Genomic DNA, 21,577 nt, shown 5'->3' with positions numbered 1-21,577 from the left:
ATCTGCTCATCTCTCTCTCACACAGAACTACTAATTTAAGGATCCTTCCTGGACATGACTGCCCACCACAAATGTTATTGCAAGGAACAGGATTACCTTGGAAAGAACAAGTATTCCTTAGAGACAAGGAATGAAAAGAGGAAGCAAAGGGGGTGAAAGGCATAGCTATGAAAAGAAAAACCCTTATTTCCAAAGTGATTGACAAGGTTGGAGTAAACTTGGAAAAGAGTGACATGTCGCTGCCTGGCCAGCATCAAACCCATAAGACTGAACAACTCAGAGACCAAGGTGTTCACAATTATAGGAAAGGGACATCCTAACAAACGTGGGCTCTGACATAGAGGGGAATCTCGTTAAGGACAGGGCTGGGTAGAAGAAATATGACAAAAGAGAGTGAGAGAATTGACATTAGCCATAACAATTATGTTTTCCCATCACTAATTTGTCACAGAATAATGAAAGGAGCCTCAGCCAATCAGATCATGCTTTAAGAGGTCTTACTATGCCTGCTGCATAAATTGGGTTTTTATTTCTCAGGAAATGCAAACAAGGGTCCTCACCTTAGTTACTCTGTTTTACTCAGAAGAAACAACTACCGACCAAATTAGAGGTGTACCTGCACTAGATACAACACTGGTTCCAGGGGACAAATTAAGTGTACCCATATATGATTCATTACACATATCAGTTATTCCCCTCTTCAGCAGCCACCCTGGGGAAGATCTTTGGTGGTAACAACTGTGGCTTACCCTAATAAAACGATACTGAGCTTCAGCTTAACTTATTCTTGGTTTGCGCTATCACCATGCCTTTTGTTCAGAGCAAAGACATACCAAGCACATACTCATAGGGCAAGACCTTGAGCATGTGCAGAGTTCCAGATCAACTGCGGCTCTTTGTAGCAAAAAAGGGACTGGGAGAAAGCATGAAAAAAGCACACAGTACTTGACATTGTTTCTTAGTTGCAAAAGTTCTTGTAATGACCAGGTGGAATGGAAAAAGCTCAAGGAGAGGAGAAGGTTGATGGAGCTGATCTCCCAGCTAACAAGATGGAGAGGCCCCTGCAGCGCCATGTTCCCGTCTGCTATATTATGATGTAATGTTTATAGCTTTGTCTAAGTTAGAAGTAGGTATTTCATGCAGCCAGGTTTCTACCATGTAATTAAAGTTTTCACAAGGCTCTGCAGCTATTTCAGTCCAAGTTGTCACTCTCTTCCATCCCCTTCCTGTAAGCTTTACTACTCTATATTCTAGAAAAACACAGATGGCTATCTTCTGCAAAGTCTATAGATCCATCTTATCTTCCCAACATCTACTGTGTTGTGACATATTTTATGACAGATTTTAACAGAAGTCTTCAGCATATGCGAGACGCCATTTGTTCCCTTAAAACTGTTAAACATTTACCATAAGAGCCTGGTGTTTTTTCCTCGTAGGTGAAATGAACTTGCAACTCCTCTTCTGACATTTGACAGATCAACACTTTGAGCAAGCAGCAAATAATGAACAGGGCATTGTGAGTCTGCCAGATAAAGAGGTGGCTAGAAGAGAAACAGAAGATTCAATGGTACATACCTCAAACACATCAAGAATTTTGGTTATAAGAATTGCTTTACAACAAGCCAAGGACTGCTCCTGTAGGCCACCTTGTATGAATTAAAACTAAGGTATTGTGTGAGCCAAAAATATGCAATAAAAGGGTGATAGATAGATATATTTGAACAGACACGAAGAATAACAGTATTAATGCTAAGAATCACTATTGTATATAACATGAGTTCGGTTCGGTCTCAGGTCTTTCCTGTCCTATTTAGTTTCTAGATATGTCTGTACCTTGAACTTCTTCCTTTCTGCTCAAAATAAAAATCTCTACACCAGTTGCATAATGAAATGTTAGACTGAAGCACTTTTCAGCAATGCAAGAAATTCCATTTTGTTGGAGAAAACGGGGGAAATGGAATTTCACATTTTCTATCCTATCCTAATGTAGTGTATTCAAGAGATAATGCTCAGGATTTAAGACAAATTGAGGTTTAACTGCAAAGCTTCATCAAGCTGGTTTGTAAATACTCCTAAAAATAATCACTTAAGCTGAAAAACAAATGTTTATTTTGCAAACCAGACAGCTGGTGGCACAACATTAGAAGCGATTGCTACATTGTAGATGGAAAAAACATGCACATAAAATAATTGCTAAATCATTATCTTAAACACTAAGCTCCAAGGAATTTTGAGTCACAGACTATAAATGTAAGAAAGAAGCATTGGGAAGCCATTTTTATTGTCTCCCCTTCCCCACCCTCAGCAGAAATTGGGACAGCACTACTCTGTGTAAGGGGTACACAGAGTGTAAGGATTAATGCAACCTTATGCAAGCAAATATTTCTTGTGCAACAAGCAGCAACGTCTGTTAAGACACCGCTGCTTTCCAACATTTTTATACCTCATCCCCACAATTATGAGACATGAAAGCAGTTTAACTGGAAATAAGTTATCAGATTGAAGACATCTAGTGCACAGGATACCTTGCTGACTATATCTGCAACCCCAAAATATCTCCCTGAGTGTAACTTCAGCTTCTATTGATGTTACAGACACATAGTACTCGCAGGAAGAAGTTTGTATAACGTTGAGGTGGGTATCGTTCAAGCAACCTACATTCTACAATCCACCATTATGTCGGCAACCATGTTATGTTGCTCAACTTCATGGGCCTTGCCAGCAGACTGAGCCAGACAGCAGCCAATAAAAACAGAAGGCAGTGCCATGGGCTAGTTACACAATGCAAAACGACTGTCTGACCTTTTCAGCTACTGATGTCAGGATGCATTGCAAACTAGTTAGCATGACCTGCTGAAGGGAGACCAAAAAACAGAGGGCAAAACTTAATTGGTTTGGTATGCACATCACATTCAAATGCAGCGTTTTCATGCAAGCTGCTGAAATCGCAGGTGCTCCGCTGCTGCACCACTCCTGCTGCTTCTGCATTGCCAGGAACTAAGTCTGGCTCAGCATTAAGTCCAAAACTGGGCTCATTGCTTGTTTCTCTCCAAGCAGACCACGACTTTGTTCTTGCTTATAACTCACGGTTTGTCTGGCAAGAAACAAACCACAAGTCTGGGTTCAGACACAACACTAAACTAGAATGTGGTTTGTTTCCCAGCAGGAGTAGGGGAAGAGCAAAGGGCCCACAATTTCAGCAGTGTACCTGTTCACATTTAAACCAGAGTTTAGTTTAACTATGGTTTAAAGTGACATGCAAGTGAGGAAATGGTCATAAATCAAGATACAGTACTTTGGTGAAATTTCATAATAAACCCACCATAAACACAAGACAGAGAACCCTAAGGTAATCCCTAAGAGATCCCTAAAGAAATCTGAACCACTCCCAGACTATTTCCAGCACAGACTGAAATGTAGATTGCATATTCCTTGATTACCCTATCAAGGTCTGCTCTATCTGTGCAGAAAAATAGTCTGTGTGCTATTCAGGTCTCCCATTTTTCGAATTCTTCAAAACTGGTATAGATGTGTGATACCTATATAACAAATCTACTTTTAGCTTACTATTCACAATGGGGGAAATTCCTTATTTGTCAGAAGGCCTTTTTCTTTCTGAAAAATCTACCTATTAGAAAGGTTCCATGATTCTGCACACCAATCTATCTTCCTTCATTTTACAATTGTGTAGGTCTGAATGGGACTTGATTTATTTAGCCAGGGCTGCTGTCTACAAGGTCTCAGAACCCACAGCGCACAATATTTATTGGCACAAGAGTTTCAGTTTATTAGAAATACTCAAAACCAGACTTGCAGTTAGCTATGCACCCAGGATGGGTAGTATGCCAGCCACACTGCTGATTTCTGAGTACAATAAAATGTACCAGCTGGCTCCCTAGTGGGTACTCAGGCTGGTGAAGCAAAGGTGAACAAAACCCACAAACATGAGGCACTTACTTTTGACATTCTGCTGAAATTTTTAACTCTTTGGTTCTAGAAAGGAAGACTTTAATCAGCGCTGTTAGATTTCCTGTTCGAGGATTATTCTCCACTAGGAGGAAGAATTGTACAGGTTACACATCAGGTTCAAACATTACAGCTGTGATCCTACGTACACTTACTTGACCTAGGAATGAGCCAAACTGAACCCAGTGGCACCTACTTCCTAACGAATGTGCTCAGAATCAAATTGCATAGCGATAAAATCCAGTATCTGAAGGGTAGGCAAGCAAGGGAGCCATGCATGAGTTGGTGATCAGGGCCAATACAGGCTTTTGGGGCAACCTTTTGGGAGTGCCCATGTAACGTGATCATGGCAGAACTTCCAGGTGTAGCCTCCCACAAGTATTCATAACATTCTATAGAATTCAAATTGTTAAGTGTTCTTCACTTGGCTTCATGGAACTAGATATTAGGGGGCATAAATGGTGCCTATGAAAAGAGATGCTTCAAGATTTGTACTGAGTGGAAGCAGAGCACTACACCACTTTATGGAAACGCATGGAGGGTGCTACAGGCCGTTCGTCTAATCTAGCCCAAATTTAGAAGTTTCCACAGAATCTATATGTGAGACAGCACAGAGGCCACAAAGTCGAACCAGCATTTCTTACTTAATTGTTGTCCCTACCCCAGCTGTAATGTTTATCATCCTTATCATCATCAATATGTTAAATTTATGAACTGCAGGTAAAATTTGGGCAGGTTACAACCACTTTAAAATATTGTAAACTCTCAAACTGTGAGATCATGCTGTTGTGCATTTTTCTACAACTTCAAGTGGTGACCCAAGATGTGAATAGAGGAGGGGTAAGGAAGCATCATAACATAAGTATCCCTACATGTACTAAACAGGGAGGGGAGTATTTAAAACAGATTTGCCATTTGGGATGCCTCCCATAATATCCAGTTCTGCCATGTCCCGCTAGTAGCCATGACGGTTAAAGAGAATCTATATTATAAGCCAGTCTAAGAGCTCTTTGAAGCCATGTGGCAGGACAGAAATTTCAAAATTCATAATTAAGATTTCCAGTATGCCTCCTCTGATCAAGACACTTCTTAAATTCAAAATATGTTCTAGATAGGATCAAACATCAGAATTTCAAAAAATGCAGCTAACACTGATTGCAAATTTTATGTATTCCGCCTCTGCTTTATCGCCCACACATATTCTCCTTTGAAAACAGTGCTTTAAAATCCTTTTCTTTTTTAAAAAAGGGGATGAAAAACAACCTGTTCTACTACTTCTTAATAAAGCTGTACCCAAGCCACTTCCTGTGACAGAACACAAAATAAAGCAAAAACCTGTGAAAACTTTATGTTCAAACAGCACATGCGGGCACAATATGTCTTCATATACCCTTGGGAGTGAAGAGAGGTTTTAAAAAACCCATGTACAGAGCACAGATGGGAGATATTAAATGCACCACAGATATAAAGGTTCATATAGAGCAGTGCGATTTACTAGGAACATTGACAGTACGAAGAACATGGAAATAAATGCCATAATCAAAATAGCCTCTTACCTAAAGACTTGCAGACCGAGACAGCAGCTTCTTCCAAAAGCTTTAACTCAGCACTGAAGAAAAAAGAAAAATTGATTAGAGCCAACACGCTGAGCTTGCCAATTCTGGTAATTAATAAGACATAATCATAAATAAAAAAAGGAAAGCAACTAACATCTGTTACTATGAAACATATTGTTCTTATGCGTTGCATTCTTAGACCTCCTCCGATCAAAAACACAAGAGTAAGTGAAAATAAAAATATAAACACAATGAAAAAACCATGAATTATAGTACTGTATAGCACAATGCAAACTAAAAACCACGCAATGCCTCTTTGACGCCAACTATAGACTCACATGTTTTGAACTGCTTTTTTCTATCTTTTTTATTTTTTATTATTATTCTGCTGGTGGTTTTTGTTGTAGCTGTTAGGGGCTGGATGTTGTTGCATTAGCATGGTTACTGGTTTTATTGATGATTTTGTTGTACTGTGTTGTATTTCATTGTTGTCTGCTTTGAGAGTATTTACTATTGGCCAAATAAATAAAAACTTGGAAGTGCTACATAATTTACTCAATCACAATAACCCCATAGCATACACTGGAATCTCAGGCCTGCAGAAAGTAGCTAACAATGGGTAGCTTGTTACTTTGGTGAAATGGCTAGCTAGCATGCCAGCAAGGCAAGTGAGCAAGAATATGTGCATTCTATTGACTTCATGACGTCATGCAAACACTACTTTACCTTCTTGGGCTACCTCATTGCATCTGAATAACATTAAATGACAGGCCACTAGCTCCTAAGCTTTTGACTCTTAGGGAACATTTGCCATCTTTTCTGTGTATATACAGGGCCCAAAGTTTGCTCCTATTAGATACTGGCCACACCTGTTGGAGCTCACCGTTACATCACCTGAACTGAGAACAGAACCTTCTCCATGGGCCCATACATTGTAGGGGAGATAAGTACCGTAATCCAAATTCACCTTATGCTTCAAGAACAGCAAATATTCTAATTTTAAAGGTATGTCTACATGAAAGCTTCCCACACCACCCCTTTTTTACTAGTGGAAATGTAAGAGGCTATCCCTCTTAAAATACAGGTGGGGAATCTATGCCCCTTCAGATGTTCCCCGTCATATCTGTGAATTGGTTGTGCTGTCTGGGCTGATGGAAACTGAACTCCAACATCATCTGGAGGGCCACAGGTTTGACATCCCTACTGTAGATGCACAAACAATATGTAGTGGGGAAATTGCTCATCAACATCACTTAGAACTGCCTCCACTGATGTACCTCCAGTGCTGAATCATGTCCTCGGTACATATAAGTGGAAACTAGTAAGGATAGTAAGTGAGCACAATTGTGACCATAGGGTTGTCTCCAAATATGTCCAATGGGCAAATCTATGAACACACGTGTTTCAATATCACTCATTGAGTCTGTGACTAAAGTCGAACTTGATCCCGGGTCATCTTGCAACTATATGTGTCCGAATAAAAAATGGTGGTTGCATTATTACCGTCTCTTTCCATCTTCCCTCACAGATTTCTGCATTCCAGCATAATCCAACAGTGACCCTGATCAAGGGATTGAACTGATCGCGCCTACAATCATCAAGTTTATTTAGATGTTGCTTTTCCAAATAATGCCCACAAATAAAGCAGCTCACAAGAACCCTAAACAAACAATTACTTAAAAAATGTGCAACAAAAGCATAACACATAAATATATCCCAGGTCTATGCCCAGGTTTCATCAAGAGGCTTTGATGTAAACTTTTAAAACAGATGCCCCTACTTCCCTGTAGGACCAAGACCATCTGGAAGGCATTTAAATACATAAATGCCACCGTATGGGTGACTAGAAGCATGGCTCATTCTACTAAAGCTTGCCTCTGTGTACCTAGCACTGCTAGAGACATGCAAGCCTGCAAAAGTACAGCCCCTCAAGATCTAGGGCCGTATATAAATTAAGAACAGCACAAGGTCTGTCCATAGGCTTAAAATCAAAGGCCTGCAGAAATGCTCATAAGAGGAAATATGCTAGTGGAGAATGACCACCTTAGATTTTGGTTTTTTTAAAAAAAATTGAAATGAGTTCTGCCCTAAAAAGTAAGAATTCAAGGACTTCTGCACACATTGCAAAAGTATACGATGCAGCTTTTAAAGATGTATGCACACATGGTAGAAACCCCAAACCAATGGAATGTATATATATGTTTATTCACCACCTGAAAAAAAGTTATTATACTACACTTTTTATACTTATTTAACAATATACAAAAGCACAAAAAAAAATCAGGCATTGACAGATTTACTCACATCCAACTGATGTGTGACTGTACACATGTGCTTTGTGGCGACCTGAAAGTGACCGGAAAAGGGGAATAATGGAGGCAGGGTGTAATGGGGCATGGCGGGCTTATGCACGCTCCACAATCATGCAAGCCCTAAGCAAATCAGGGGTTGCTTATATTTGCAAGGTAATTTTAATATTTAATTGATTTTTATGTTCTATTTTCTTATGCTATAATAACCCCAGAAGTAAGAAAGCTCCAAAACAATTACAGATTAACTATTTGTTTTTTATAACTACAGTGGTACCTGGGGTTACATACACTTCAAGTTACAGACTTTGCTAACCCAGAAATAGTACCTTTGCTTCAGGATGAGAACAGAAATCATGCTCCAGTTGCGCGGCAGCAGCAGGAGGCCCCATTAGCTAAAGTGGTGCTTCAGGTTAAGAACACTTTCAGGTTAAGAACAGACCTCCAGAACGAATTAAGTACTTAACCCGAGATACCACTGTAATATAGGTTGACCAAAATGTTTCAAATACAAATAACTGTACACATTTGGGAAGTCTGGACACCACAGCACCACATCGGGCCTTAGTTTGCCTACCCATGGCTTAAGGGGAGTGGACATCAGGGGGAAGCCAGTGCTGAGATGCTCTGGAAATTCCTTTCTTCCCAAAATTAGAGTAGGCTGTTCACCACCCACTTTGTGTAATCAAAATCTGGAGAAGGTCAAACTGCACTTACCGCAGAAATCCACTTGAGAGCTATCCTGAAGCTCAAGTATTTGCTCATGCAATAATGTCTTTGCACATTCCCAGTGTTGCTATTAAAAATGGGATAGTTATGTTTCCTCCCCACATGTTGTCAAAGGGATTTCTCATTTTTAGTAGTAGTAGAGGTGCATGCTGAAGCCCCAGTCTCTTCAAGGGATTATTATGTAAAGCAAAGTCATTTCAGGGAATTCTGGATTTCCCACTCATCTTCAAGTCAAATTAAGAATTATGGGGATAAGATTCAATAAACTGGCTTATTGTTAAACTGCAAAAACCTCAAAGCGATTTAAAAGAATGTAAAACAGTAAGATTGAGAAAAATGCACAAACATACTTTAAAACATGCAAAAGTTAAAACACTAGAACAAATTTAAATTAAATTTGAACCCACATGCCTAATTTTGCACATAACACTAAGCCAGATCATGGTTTAGCTATGGATACTGCAGCAGCAACAAGATCAGGGAAGGAGTGAACAAGCCATTATTTTCATTTTGTACACTAGATCGTTCATGCTTAGCTATGGTTTAGCTTAGTGTTATGTGCAAACATAAGCCTAGCAGCCACCCACAAGAAATAATTACATGTTACATTAATATGGGGGACAGGAGAGCAAAAAGATCCTTCTCACCAACCAATTATTTCCTTCAAATCCCCCCTAGCCATTTTTATTTGTCATTTTCCTTCCATCTGAGATTCAGCTGCAGAATGAATGCAGATGAGGTAGGAGCATCTACTGGGAAATGTCACTAGGCAAAACACCACCCCCATCCTTCCTACTTGATGATTCTCTCCTGTTAAATCACACATATAGCCACAAATGGCACTTATATTAGGCAACACACCAGTGTTTTAGTGAATGCCCATTTGCCTATAATTTTAATAAAATCAGTAAAACAGCATTTTTAATGCAGCATTACATTCTGAAACTCTTAATATATGTAATGATTTCTATAGATTTATACACGCCCAACCCCAGGGATATTCAAGACCCCTACCCTCAAAGATTCAACGCTTAAACTTAAAACCAAAAACCCTACAAATATTGTTTCTAGCTCTTTTGCTTGCTGAGATACAAGGGAAAACAGGCAGACAGTACTCTATACAACTTGTTGGAAAGTCAGCCTCTTTCCACTATCCAGAGTTCTGGCCAATGAGCACAATTATAATGGGGTGACTGACAAGCATTTGACACCTTAAAAATGTTCTTAATAGTAAAACATTTAATGTGTTAAAAAAGTGTAACAAAATAACTGAAATATCAGATTCTTTGCATTTTGTTTTGTCTTTTTCACACTGAAGGGGTTCTCCCCCCCCTCTCTCACAAACACACACGTCACATTAGACAAAAATTGCTGGCTCTAAATCTGGAATTATATCCAAAGTTATTCCATGCAATTGCTTAGAAAAGTTTCCCTAACTTGCCATCCTCCAGGCTGAACAAAGACCCCTGGGGGTAACGTGCTGTTTTTCCTGCTTTGTTAGCCACCTGGCAGGACACAAAGCACACCTTGTGGGGTACATTTGGTGGGTCACAACTTTATGCACTCTTATTGTATGTCAATCGAGTTAGGGGTGTGCCTTTAGCCTTGGAAATGCCTCCTGAGGATCATGACAAATATTGTCACCACTAATAGTTTCAGCAGCGCCCTATCATACAAGCACACAAGTCAACCTACAATATAGACCAGATATAACTTCACACACGCAAGCAGAGCAGGGCCAGTGGAGGCAGGTTATTAATACATAGCTAAGAAGTCTAAAGCATCCTATTGATTACAATGCAAGAAGTGTTAAGGCTTCATCTCCTAGGTGGTCCCTTTTCTCAGTCCAAGGAACAGACAGCTATAATTAAAAACAAATGGTAAGAAGAAGAAAAAGGAAGAACGAATGCTTCACAATCTACACCCATTACAATTCTCTCAATCAGAAAAATCAGGACTTCCCAAATTTCCCCCACATTTTAAAGCAGTCCAGCTGGCTGCTTGTCATGAAGATATATCACTTCCTGACACAGAATGTTTTTAGGCTACAGATCTGCTAACAAGCTTCTGTGAGAAGCTTTTAAATTTTTATTTTTTCCCTTTTGAAAACAAAGTGTTGCCTTCAAGTGGCATGATGGGCTTATGGTTGCTCAAAACCATATAGCTATGCAAAGCGCTCTTTGCCATTCAATAACCTCTAGTTCTGAAGACCTTGGTCTGAGTGCTCTGTTTTGCAGTCGTAACAGCAGCCTACCTTGCTTTAAAGAGAAATTGACTCATGAGAACTGTACTGTACGCCCACATGGGTAACGTAACAGGGCTGGGAACTAAACGCTGTAGAACAGAAGATGGCAACTTTCTGGTTATGATCCAAGTGCATCCTGCTGGCAGAAGATATACTTCCACTAGATTAGATGATTACCACAATGCAGTTCGGTTTTACTGTTTTGTTTTCATTGGCATAGAGGTAGCACAACTGAGGTAGCACAATTTAGAAACTAAACTATAAAAAAAACCTACGCATTTTTATAATGTTTTTGCAGAAACATTAATATATTTATGCAATTAATATATTTACCAAGTAAATTAGGAAAAAGATGAGAAACAAATAAAAAGGAGAACCTTTATATATGTATAACATTCAAAAATATGGTTCCACCTTATCTATACTGTATATATTTCTAGAAAGGTAAGTCTGAACAAAGTCCATCTTGAAGTTTCTAAATCGTTAGAATGACAAGAATTGCCAACTGCAGCACTTGTAGTCTAGTTATCAGTACTATTCTATTACTAGAAATAAGAGAAGTGGTGGTTTTCAGGTGTAGCCTGGCAATCTGAATAGGTTTTGTGCAGATGTACAACTGTCAATTTCTTAACCATGCTTAATAAATAAGAGGGCTGCAGGTTTGCGTGTTCCCTTATATCACACAATGTCATTCACCCCTTACATTTAGGATTGTATCTGCACTAATGTTAGCTATGATGAAAGGTAAAGGTACCCCTGCCCGTACGGGCCAGTCGTGTCCGACTCTAGGGTTGTGCGCCCATCTCACTTAAGAGGCCGGGGGCCAGCGCTGTCCGGAGACACTTCCGGGTCACGTGGCCAGCGTGATGAAGCTGCTCTGGCGAGCCAGCACCAGTGCAGCACACGGAAACGCCATTTACCTTCCTGCTAGAAAGTGGTACCTATTTATCTACTTGCACTTAGGGGTGCTTTCAAACTGCTAGGTGGGCAGGAGCTGGGACCGAAAGACGGGAGCTCACCCCGCCGCAGGGATTCGAACCGCCGACCATGCGATCGGCAAGTCCTAGGCACTGAGGTTTTACCCACAGCGCCACCCGCGTCCCTAACTAGCTATGATTAACAGTAGCCAGATTCCTCTTAGCAGGGTTTTGCAAGTCTGCTTTAAACCCTGGTTGAAGGTCCATAATTCCCTGACAGTTGCCTGGCTCTACATACCTGTTTCCCCTGCCCTCCAAAGCAGCACATGTTGGAGTGTGATGGCTGCAACCTATAACTATTTTGTCTTCATAATGACAAGACTTTACTCCTTTCCGAATCTTACAAATGCAACCGCATTCCAGATTCTTTTCTATCTATCAGTGGCATTTTCAATTTTTTTCACAATTTCCCAGGTTGAGTAACTGAAAAATTCATCTACTAACTATTATTTATTTCACCCGAGTACTCATTAACAAAAAGGTATTTCACTAATTTAACTAAGATGGTGTCCCAGTGAATAATTTTAACATTCTCCCTTTACTGAAATCTATATAACTAAGACCTCCAAGAGGGTGTCAATACACAAGTCATTCAGGAAGCTATGACAAGCCTTCCAAGGAAATGCAGAGGCAACTGTCATATAAACAGTAAGAGTTACATTCTGGGGGGGGGGGGGAAATAAACACAAATGGTGGAAAAATTCCCTAAATAATTTTTCTGTTAAGGCGATAGAAGATGAACTATTCTACCTACTTGCACAGAAAATGCACACGCATGTCATCAGCCAAGATTCATGAAGTGGCACAGGAGCAGAAACACTAACACCACCTATTTATTACATTTGCTTTGTACCACAATCCCTACGGAAGCCCTGCTCAAGTAAAAAATGAATGAATGAACACCAAGATGGAAACACATTTTTCTAGTATGGATCCTTTCATTAGCCCACAGAGTGGCACTGTTAGACTTCAAACTGCTTTCCGATTCTGAATAACTAACCTGGGGGAGGACCTGCTATTTAACAGGCAGTGAAAGTTCACTTAGGAGACCAATAGCTGTTCAATAATTTGAACTTAAAGATACAGTAGATTCTGTTAAACTAGACTTAAACAACATTGATTTGGGGCTTAAAATGCAATGTGTTAATAAAATGTTAGATTATCTCACATGCATGTACAGTAAGGACAGGCAACTGGAATTTTTAAAACGAAATCCAGCCAAGCAGGACCTCCTTCTCCAAAGGACCACACACACACCAATATGCACCTCAGGCACTTTCTCTCAAGATGAAACATGGGTTATGTCTCTTTCAATCATTTTAATCTGCAGGGTGAACACCATGAGGCCTTAAGCACAACCCTCCCCTTATGCGCAAGCTAAGACAAAGACAAGTGGCAGTGGCCAACTGAAATGTCTATTATATTATCACACAAGCAAGCACACAAACAAGAAAACAACTGAAACATCTATAATTGAAACATCTAAAAGCAATTCCAATACAGTTGGCAGAATGGGAAAGTTATCCACTTAAAATGCTTGGTCTTGGTAGGTGCTGAAAAGACAACAGAGAGGGTACCTGTTTAAAATTTCACAGGAGGGAATTCCAAAAGCCTGCACCTACAAAGTGCAGTGATCAATTGGGTTATATAAGGGGTAAGACTATCTTTCAGGTAGCGTTGCTTTGACCGTAACCTAGGCTGAAGGCTGCATGTGGTGCCTAGTTTATATATCTGAGTTTCGAACACTCCTTTCAGATATCCTGGTCCCAAGCTGTACACCAAAACCAGCACCTTGAACTGATCCCAAGATGCTGCAGCAAATTTTTGCACTGGCCCGCTCACTGCAGATTGCAGTGAATGTGGATGTTGTGTCAAAATTGCTATGGAGCAGGGGTAAGCAACCTAAAGGCCCGGGGGCCGGATAAGACCCAATCGCCTTCTAAATCCAGCCCGCAGACGGTCCAGGAATCAGCATGTTTTTACATGAGCAGAATGTGTCCTTTTATTTAAAAGGCATCTCTGGGCTATTTGTGGGGCCTGGCTGGTGTTTTTACATGAGTAGAATGTGTGCTTTTATTTTAAATGCATCTCTGGGTTATTTGTGGGACACAGAAATTCGTTCATTTCCCCCCAAAAAATATAGTCTGGCCCACCACATGGTCTGAGGGACAGTGGACCAGACCACAGCTGAAAAGGGTTGCTGACCCCTGCTATAGAGGGTCTAAAACTCCATGTCCTGGGTAGATGTTAACAGTGTTGGAATTCTAGCCCGGTCAAAGGTATGTGCCTATCTGTCTAGGCACCGGCTGAATTCCTTTGACCTCCCTCCGGCGACTCCCGGCAGGAAAAACATACGAGGTCCGTTCCGGCGATTTTCCTCAGGCTGTGAGAAAAACACACCAACTGCTTCTCCTCCTCCCTGCACCCTGCATATCTCCAGGGAGGGGAATCAGACTCAGACAGAAATGTAACTACATATCTTTATTTCTGTCTCTAGCAGTCATTCAGTAAAAGATGTCTGCTCTCTTCAACAGAGAGAAACTCCAAACTCCACCCATGTACATCCTGTACAGGTCATATGACACACACTGAGCTCACATCCTGTGCTCAATAACAATGGACTGCCCCTTTGTTTCCATGGCAACAGTCACAGACATCCTGTTTGGCTTTCCAGCCACAAGCAGCTGACTGAGCTGCTAGAGCCTTTGCTTGCTGCAGCATTGCTGCTTTAGAATAACAAACAGATGTCGGACAATTTGAAAAGCTCCACTGGACAGCCACTTGAGGATGTAATAGAGGCAAATAAGTGAGTCTTTTTCACTGCTCTCACCATAACAGAGTAGGCAGTTATGTTGTCAGATGCGCTTAGTCAGCTTCACAGCACATCTTTCACCTGCACTACAGCAGCCATCCAGCCTGTTTCTTTGGCCTTACTTACCTGATATACCAAGGGCTTCAACAGGGTCACTTGCTCTACCTACTAGAACCCCCACCCCACCCAAGTTTTCATGAATTCATTAAGATTCTATTGGTCTCTGGTGAGGACAATTTTAACCTGTTCACCCAAGCATCCCTTGCTGCTCACACTTTGGACAGGGTTAAGGAGCTCTTTGCCTTATTTTGGGCTAATGTGGAAGCAACCAATTTTACTGGTTCTTCAAACACTTGCTCAGAAGAAAATATGGTCCCTGTAAAAATTAGTTACAAACCAAGGATCCACAGTTATACTCCAAGAAAAAAAATAGGTGTCTGAAAAATAGTTTGTGAGGTTGAAAAAATCCTGCCTACCTATCTACCATGGGAAGGAAGACAGTTAGCATATCAAAGGAAGACTTGGTGTGCCTCAGGGTTGACTCAGACATGCAAATCCATATTTATACTTAGATGATTGGCAACTGAATATGAGAACTGGCTGCACTGAAAAGCACTGTGTTTCACAGAATATTAAAGATATGTTGGTGTTACGTGTAAGATCAAATACTCAGAAGTGAACAATGAATGTTACAAGCATCAGTATGAAGTCAGGAACCAACACTCACATAATGGCACATACCCTGAATTAATTCTTCAAGGAACAGCCACACAGTATGCATCTGCAATGTGCTAACCATTGTTCACCAAAGATGATGGGAGAAAAATACATTTTCCATAAATGATGCATATATTCCCTACGTTTTTTTTAAAAAATGAATGATACTTATCAACAGTAATCTTAGTTTTAACTGATGGGCTTTCAATGCTACTCTTGGGAAAACTTTGCACAATCCATGATAATTATCTCACACAGCTACTTAATTTTAATTGTTTCACAACACTGGCAATAATAAGTGACTACACAGTCAAAGTGATGTTAAATTAAGTCAAGAAACATTTACAAGCTTGACATAGAAAATTCACCCTGCCTTGCAGGTTTAAACCACATTCTCCAGGTTGAAGTGAAGGACTCTGGAGCAAAGGTTTCAACAAGTTTACACCTGCTAGGTATGTCAAGGTAAAGCCTGCACCAAGATTCCTATTGCTACAAAGCTAAGGAACCAGAACCATTTCCATTTATACTACAAGACTCAATAGTGAATATTACTAACATCACTGTTGTTTCTGCACACTTGGGTCTCTCCAAGACAAATGGCAAGGATGCCAAGATCAATATTCCCTTAAACAAACAATAAGAAATAAACAAGGAAGTGCTTACCTATGATTAGAGCACAGAATGACTGACTAGTTAGGGATAGGGAAGAATGGTTTTCTTTTTTTTTCACGGTGGGAGATGGAGAAGTGAAAAAGACAATAGAAGGAGATGGTTTCCAACTTATTAAAGGAGGGCCAAACTGAACAAAACAGCATTCAGTAGGGAAAGGCAGGACAACTGGTGAGGATAGGAAGGATTAAAGAAGGACTGGGAAACTTGTGGCCCACCAAATATTGTTTCACTTCAACACTCGTTACTCCAGCCAGCATACTCAATATTCAGGGGCAATGGGAGGTATCTTCCAACAACATCTGCAGGACCACAGATTATCATCAAAGCCACATAAAGGAAATGCATATGAATATTTTTGTTCATTAGTCACACTTGTACTGATTGTGAACTTCACCTAGCTCCCACAGACCAAGGGCAATTAACCATGGATCAGGGAAGAGAGATGTACCCCTCAGCTTGTACAGGACCACTCACACAAAGTATTGCTTTATGGAGGGAAGATTGTGAAAAGCTTTCAAATGATATTTTATTTAGACATATCACATTGTACATACCAGTTTCCTCTCCCCACATACCCATCTAGATAAGGCCACTAAAATAGTTTTAAAACCACACCTGTTTAACAATTACACACAATAGCAGAACTGACATGTTAACAATAACAAAAAGGAACACTACAAACGGTGACTTGAGTGGAATCTACACACGTTCAAAATGTTTTTTGTTAAAATCATTTTGCTATAGCTCACAGTTGTCATCTAGTGTCACAACTGTATATTGCAATTTACAACACATTCAAAACGTTTTATTCGCAGCTGCATAGCTGAGTCCCTGAACATTCATTTCAGTTTTTCTTCATGCTGCCTGTCAGGGTATCTGAACAAGTGCGTATACACCCACAGATACAGCTCTGTTATTTTTTAGAAAAAATAGGCTACGTATTAGGCCAACCTAGCAGATGGGTGAGGGAACAGCAGGTAAAAATTAGCCATGACCAAACAGAGTGGGAACACAGTCCAAAACGCATTTTGAAAGAGTACAAATAGAAAAATGTGCTCACATGTTTGAAACAGTATGTTATTTTGATAAAAGCAGGTTGAAGGCTCATTGAAATATACATGCTGAAGGGTTTTATTACTTCCTTGCCCATAGGAGTAGCCTCATCCCCCCAAGATACAAATACAGGAGGTGACCATTTAATGCAGGGGTTCCATTCCTGGCTCCCATGGCCCATTTTGTCTTCTCCCAAAAGGACCCACGCATCGGCGATCACATGTCAATTGGGCACACCGAAAATGGCTGCTGCCTGTACCAGACCACAAAAGTATAGGTGCTAGAGAGGAGAGGGGCAAGCACCCCAAAAAGCAAGTAGCTGAATGAAGGAAAGGCACTTAGCACACACAAATGGTAACTGAATCAAACTGGGAATTAAAATAAGGCTGCAATCCTGAACATACTTGCTTGAAAGTTAACTCCATGTCTCTACACATCATTTTCCCTATATGGGCTCACATTGGTACAGTTAGTGGGAGAAATAAACTATGTGTTTGGTCATGAAGACAGCACATGTTAAGAAGGGGCACGTGGCAGCAATGAACACAGATCTGTATGGAGCCTTTTACTTATACTTGCACAGAAGAAACATTATGTGCCAAGCAGCCGTAAGAGTTGGCGAACAGAGCAGTGGTGTTTGTTCAGTAAAATGCACGATTAATTGTGGTATTTATCAGAACTGATGGGGGGAAGGAGTTTGTAAAGCAAATCATGCATTACTATTGTTAAATGAGTAAGAGTTCAACCTTATTTTTAACTTAAGTGAGCAAAGCACTCAAGTTTTGTAGGCTAAGTTATTTCACTGGTAAAGAGATGCAGAAGAGCAGAATGTATTAATGCAGACATTAAAATAAAATCTGGCTAGTTCAACCATGATTTACTGCTAGGAGAGTTAGGCTTGTGCACACACTGATACACAGGGTATTTTGTGGTAAACTATAGCTTGCCTGCAAACCAGTCTGAACTGGCTTGCAGGCAAACAAATGTTTATGCAAACCATGGTTTGTCAATTCAGAAGTCACAGAAAACTATGGTCATATCTGTTAAAGGAAAATCAGAGTGTGTGAATGGAAGAGGAGAGGAGAGAGTGCGTGGATATCTATTTGTATGTGCTGGGAAGCTGCACCCAAACACAGCTTCTTCATGTAAGAACAAATAGTAAAACAAGACAGGTGAGAGATCATCACACACTTGATAATGTCTATGTGATTTGCATCCATTTTCTGCCTGGAAATTCTATTTATGTAAAAAACACTTTACATCTGAAGTGTCCATTAAGCTACAGTATTTGCATGCTCTCTCAATTGCTCTCCTCTCATGCAGCAGCACCATCTAGTGCTAAGCACAACATAGTGCATTTTTAATCCATTCTCAGTTGCAAATGAATAATGGTTTTGATTAAAAAACACCACTTGGGAACCCCAAATCATGACACTCAAGTAACTCTCAGTTGAAAATGAACTTGGCATACACAAATAATACAGTAATATGGCTGAATTCATAGAAAGACTTCAACAATTAAATAAATACACTTTAAGCTCTTTAGATCCTCTATATTTACAATGATAGTTATTGTAAAGAATGAACAGGAATATGCCTTTTCATCTGAGCGTCTAAGAAGACACCCACAAATTAGTGAATGAGTTCATGACAAGCATGTAAACTTACCTCATCTCCTTTCGTGACACCTGGAAGTACCTTGATCCACAAATAACAGAAAGAAGAATGGCTATTACTGTCACTAGGTAGGGCTGCTAAATCACTGAAATGCAGCACTTGTGTCTCCCCTCCTTCCACTATTCTATCACTCCCTTCACCCAATCCCCTTTTTCACCTGCTGAAAGGCAAAATCAGAGTCCTGATTGCTACAGTAGATAAGGAATGAAGATGGGCAAAAAGCACAGTGGCTGCATACTGTATCTGGGCTGAAGAGCTTTTTCAATAAAGAGGAACCATCTGCAGGCAGAGGGCTAGAAACACTTAGCTGCAAAATACAAGCAAATGAAAGTCACAACCACCCAAGAGCTTCAGACTACTTAAAATCTTTTACACATTTACTAAACACCTTACCTGTTTGTTGGGGTATTAAAACTAAAAGAGAGCAGTTGATTCCAGAATGGGTCATTCTCAGAGATTCTCTCTCGTCCTGACAATTTTTTTAAGTATTCATTTTCCGGAAGCTCATTGACGCTGCTGCTAGTTGCTCCCATTTTATTATTATTTGGTCTGCACTTTAAGATTTCATGTCACTGAAGGAAAACCTATGAAAAGATTGGGGGGGATTAAAATGCAATAATAACACACTTCTTTTTTGCAAAGAATACACAAAATAATATGAGAGAGAAATAAAATACTAATTTCATGCCACCCAACCTATTAAACCAGACCAAAAGTTACTGATTTTAATAAAGTGAAATGAATGATCAGAAAATGCAAGTGTTCAGGAATTGTAATAATCTGATATTGTATGGAGATAGTGCTACAGAAAATAAAATAGTTTTGCTGAATCTTTTTAATGATGTCCAAAACAAAAAACTGAACCCATATAGGAAACCTTTTATGGAAGGCCTTCTCCATTTCAAAAGAGTGCAAGGGCTGCTACAATCCTAAAGCCCACTTGAATATGCTGAACTTTGAATCCTTGTCTCCAGCTGCAAGCGTACACAATCCTATTACCTGAAAGTAAGTCCTATTGAACTTAGCGGGACACATTTCTAAGAAGACATGCATAGGACTTCACTCTTACTGAATGAAACAAAGATGCAAGAGGACCACATTATGTTCAGAGATGGAACATGCCAAATGTACTTAGCATTATGTTGACAGAAATCAATATGCTGCCTTTTCACCATCAGTGTTGCAGTAGTTCCGTAGCATTTGAATATCATGAAAGTTTCTGTGTGCCAAAAGACCTACTTACCTTTAGAATTTCTGATTGTCTTGCTGAGCAAATCTCATGTTCCCTTTAGAATAGGGCACAACAGCCGCTACAAAATGAAAGATACAGAAAATACAAAGTTATTCAAGCAGAAGTGACAAGATTTCCTATTTTGCTCACTCATATGGCATATTTACACATCATGGAACACACCTAATCCAGTAAGTTACTAGGAAGTTAATTAGTAACCCTTCTGTTTCATGGCAATTTAATAACTAATGCAAACATCACCATCAAGCCACTGTTATGCAGGTGTCAAAGAATTTTCTCTCAGTGGTAGGAAGGCACACTAAAAGATCTGAAAGTTATTAATGCCAATAATTAATTCCCTCCCCCATATTACCCTCTACTTACTTATATTTCACTACTTACTTATATTTCACTACTTACTTATATTTCACTGTCTAAAGTTGCAGTCCCTTATGCTGTGCCCATTGGTGCCAGAATATCCCCAGACAATTGTGCCGCTGCTGCGTTTTTGTTCTGTTTTTTAATCCTGGCAAGGCTTGCTTCAAAATAAAGTACAGTGGTACCTTGCAAGTCGAACGAAATCCGTTCCAGAAGTCCGTTCAGCTTCCAAAATGTTCAGAAGCTGCGGAAGCTGCATCGGACGTACGGCTTCCAAAGAACGTTTGCACTCACTTCTGGGTTTGCAGCATTCGGGAGCCAAAACGTTCGACTCACAAGGCGTTCAGGATCCAAGGTACGACTATACTTGCCAGCAGCTGCCCACCATCTTTATTTTCTCAGAATGTGAACCCAGAATGTCATAGAATCATAGAGTTGGAAGAGACCACAAGGGCCACCGAGTCCAACCCCCTGCCAAGCAGGAAACACCATCAGAGCACTCCTGACATATGGTTGTCAAGCCTCTGCTTAAAGACCTCCAAATTGTTACATTTATTATATAAAGCCCTTAACAGCTTGGAACCAGGTTATTTGTGGGATCATCTTGCCCAATATATGCCCACACAACTACTTTGATCTACAGAACTGAAACTGTTATGGATGCCACATAATACTCATTTCACACTTGTAATAATTTGTTTTAGAATGCTAGCACTTACACTTTGGTACTCCTTGGCTACTAACACCAGGCATGCACCTTCACTCTACTCTTTTTTAGCACATCCTTAAAATATTTTTGTTCTAACAAACCCATCCAGACATATAGAAGTTATGTGTGCTTTATTTCCTTTCAGCAATTCTTGATTTTAATTGCCTTTCAAAAAAACCGAAAAATTGTTTTTAACTGTGAGCCAGAGGGCCATAGAGTCTTCGTTAAACTACTCAGCTGGGGGCAGGAAGTCTCTGCAGGCAATTTCAGCTGGAGCAATGTATTGCCAGCTCAAAATGTCTGAAAACGCTCTCACGATCTGGACGCCACACAAGTTTATGACAATTTACCAATATATTGTCCAGCTCTAGAAACAGGTAATCAAGCCTTTATTCCCTCCCAGTCTACCCGTGAACTTAGTGTGTGAGGAGGTCTAAGCTCAGTGCTCCAGCCACATGACTTTTGCAAGCCTCTCTCACATTCCTACAGCAATAGTTTAGGAACTTTTACCACTCTAGAACTAAGCTAGGTTTTACTGCCTGTGCA

At 40.1% G+C, this 21,577-nt stretch overlaps 1 protein-coding gene across 9 annotated transcripts in view; it reads right to left on the bottom strand.

Moving 5' to 3' along the window:
• DYM (dymeclin) overlaps nt 1-21,577 on the bottom strand; it is a 173,064-nt gene that overhangs the window by 136,664 nt on the left and 14,823 nt on the right. For all 9 annotated transcript variants that reach the window (XM_083702689.1, XM_083702691.1, XM_083702685.1 and 6 more), the window contains exons 2-6: nt 19,957-20,023; nt 19,107-19,297; nt 5,523-5,575; nt 3,958-4,051; nt 1,408-1,541 (exon numbers count right to left, since the gene is read on the bottom strand). In XM_083702689.1, coding sequence (XP_083558815.1) covers nt 1,408-1,541; nt 3,958-4,051; nt 5,523-5,575; nt 19,107-19,246 — 421 coding nt within the window. In that variant the 5' untranslated portion in view covers nt 19,247-19,297; nt 19,957-20,023. The remainder of the gene's footprint in view (nt 1-1,407; nt 1,542-3,957; nt 4,052-5,522; nt 5,576-19,106; nt 19,298-19,956; nt 20,024-21,577) is intronic.

Source organism: Podarcis gaigeae (assembly GCF_964106915.1).
Source record: "Podarcis gaigeae genome assembly, chromosome: 11".
NCBI classification, from domain to species: Eukaryota; Metazoa; Chordata; class Lepidosauria; order Squamata; family Lacertidae; genus Podarcis; species Podarcis gaigeae.
This window is presented reverse-complemented; position numbering and strand designations above follow the sequence as displayed.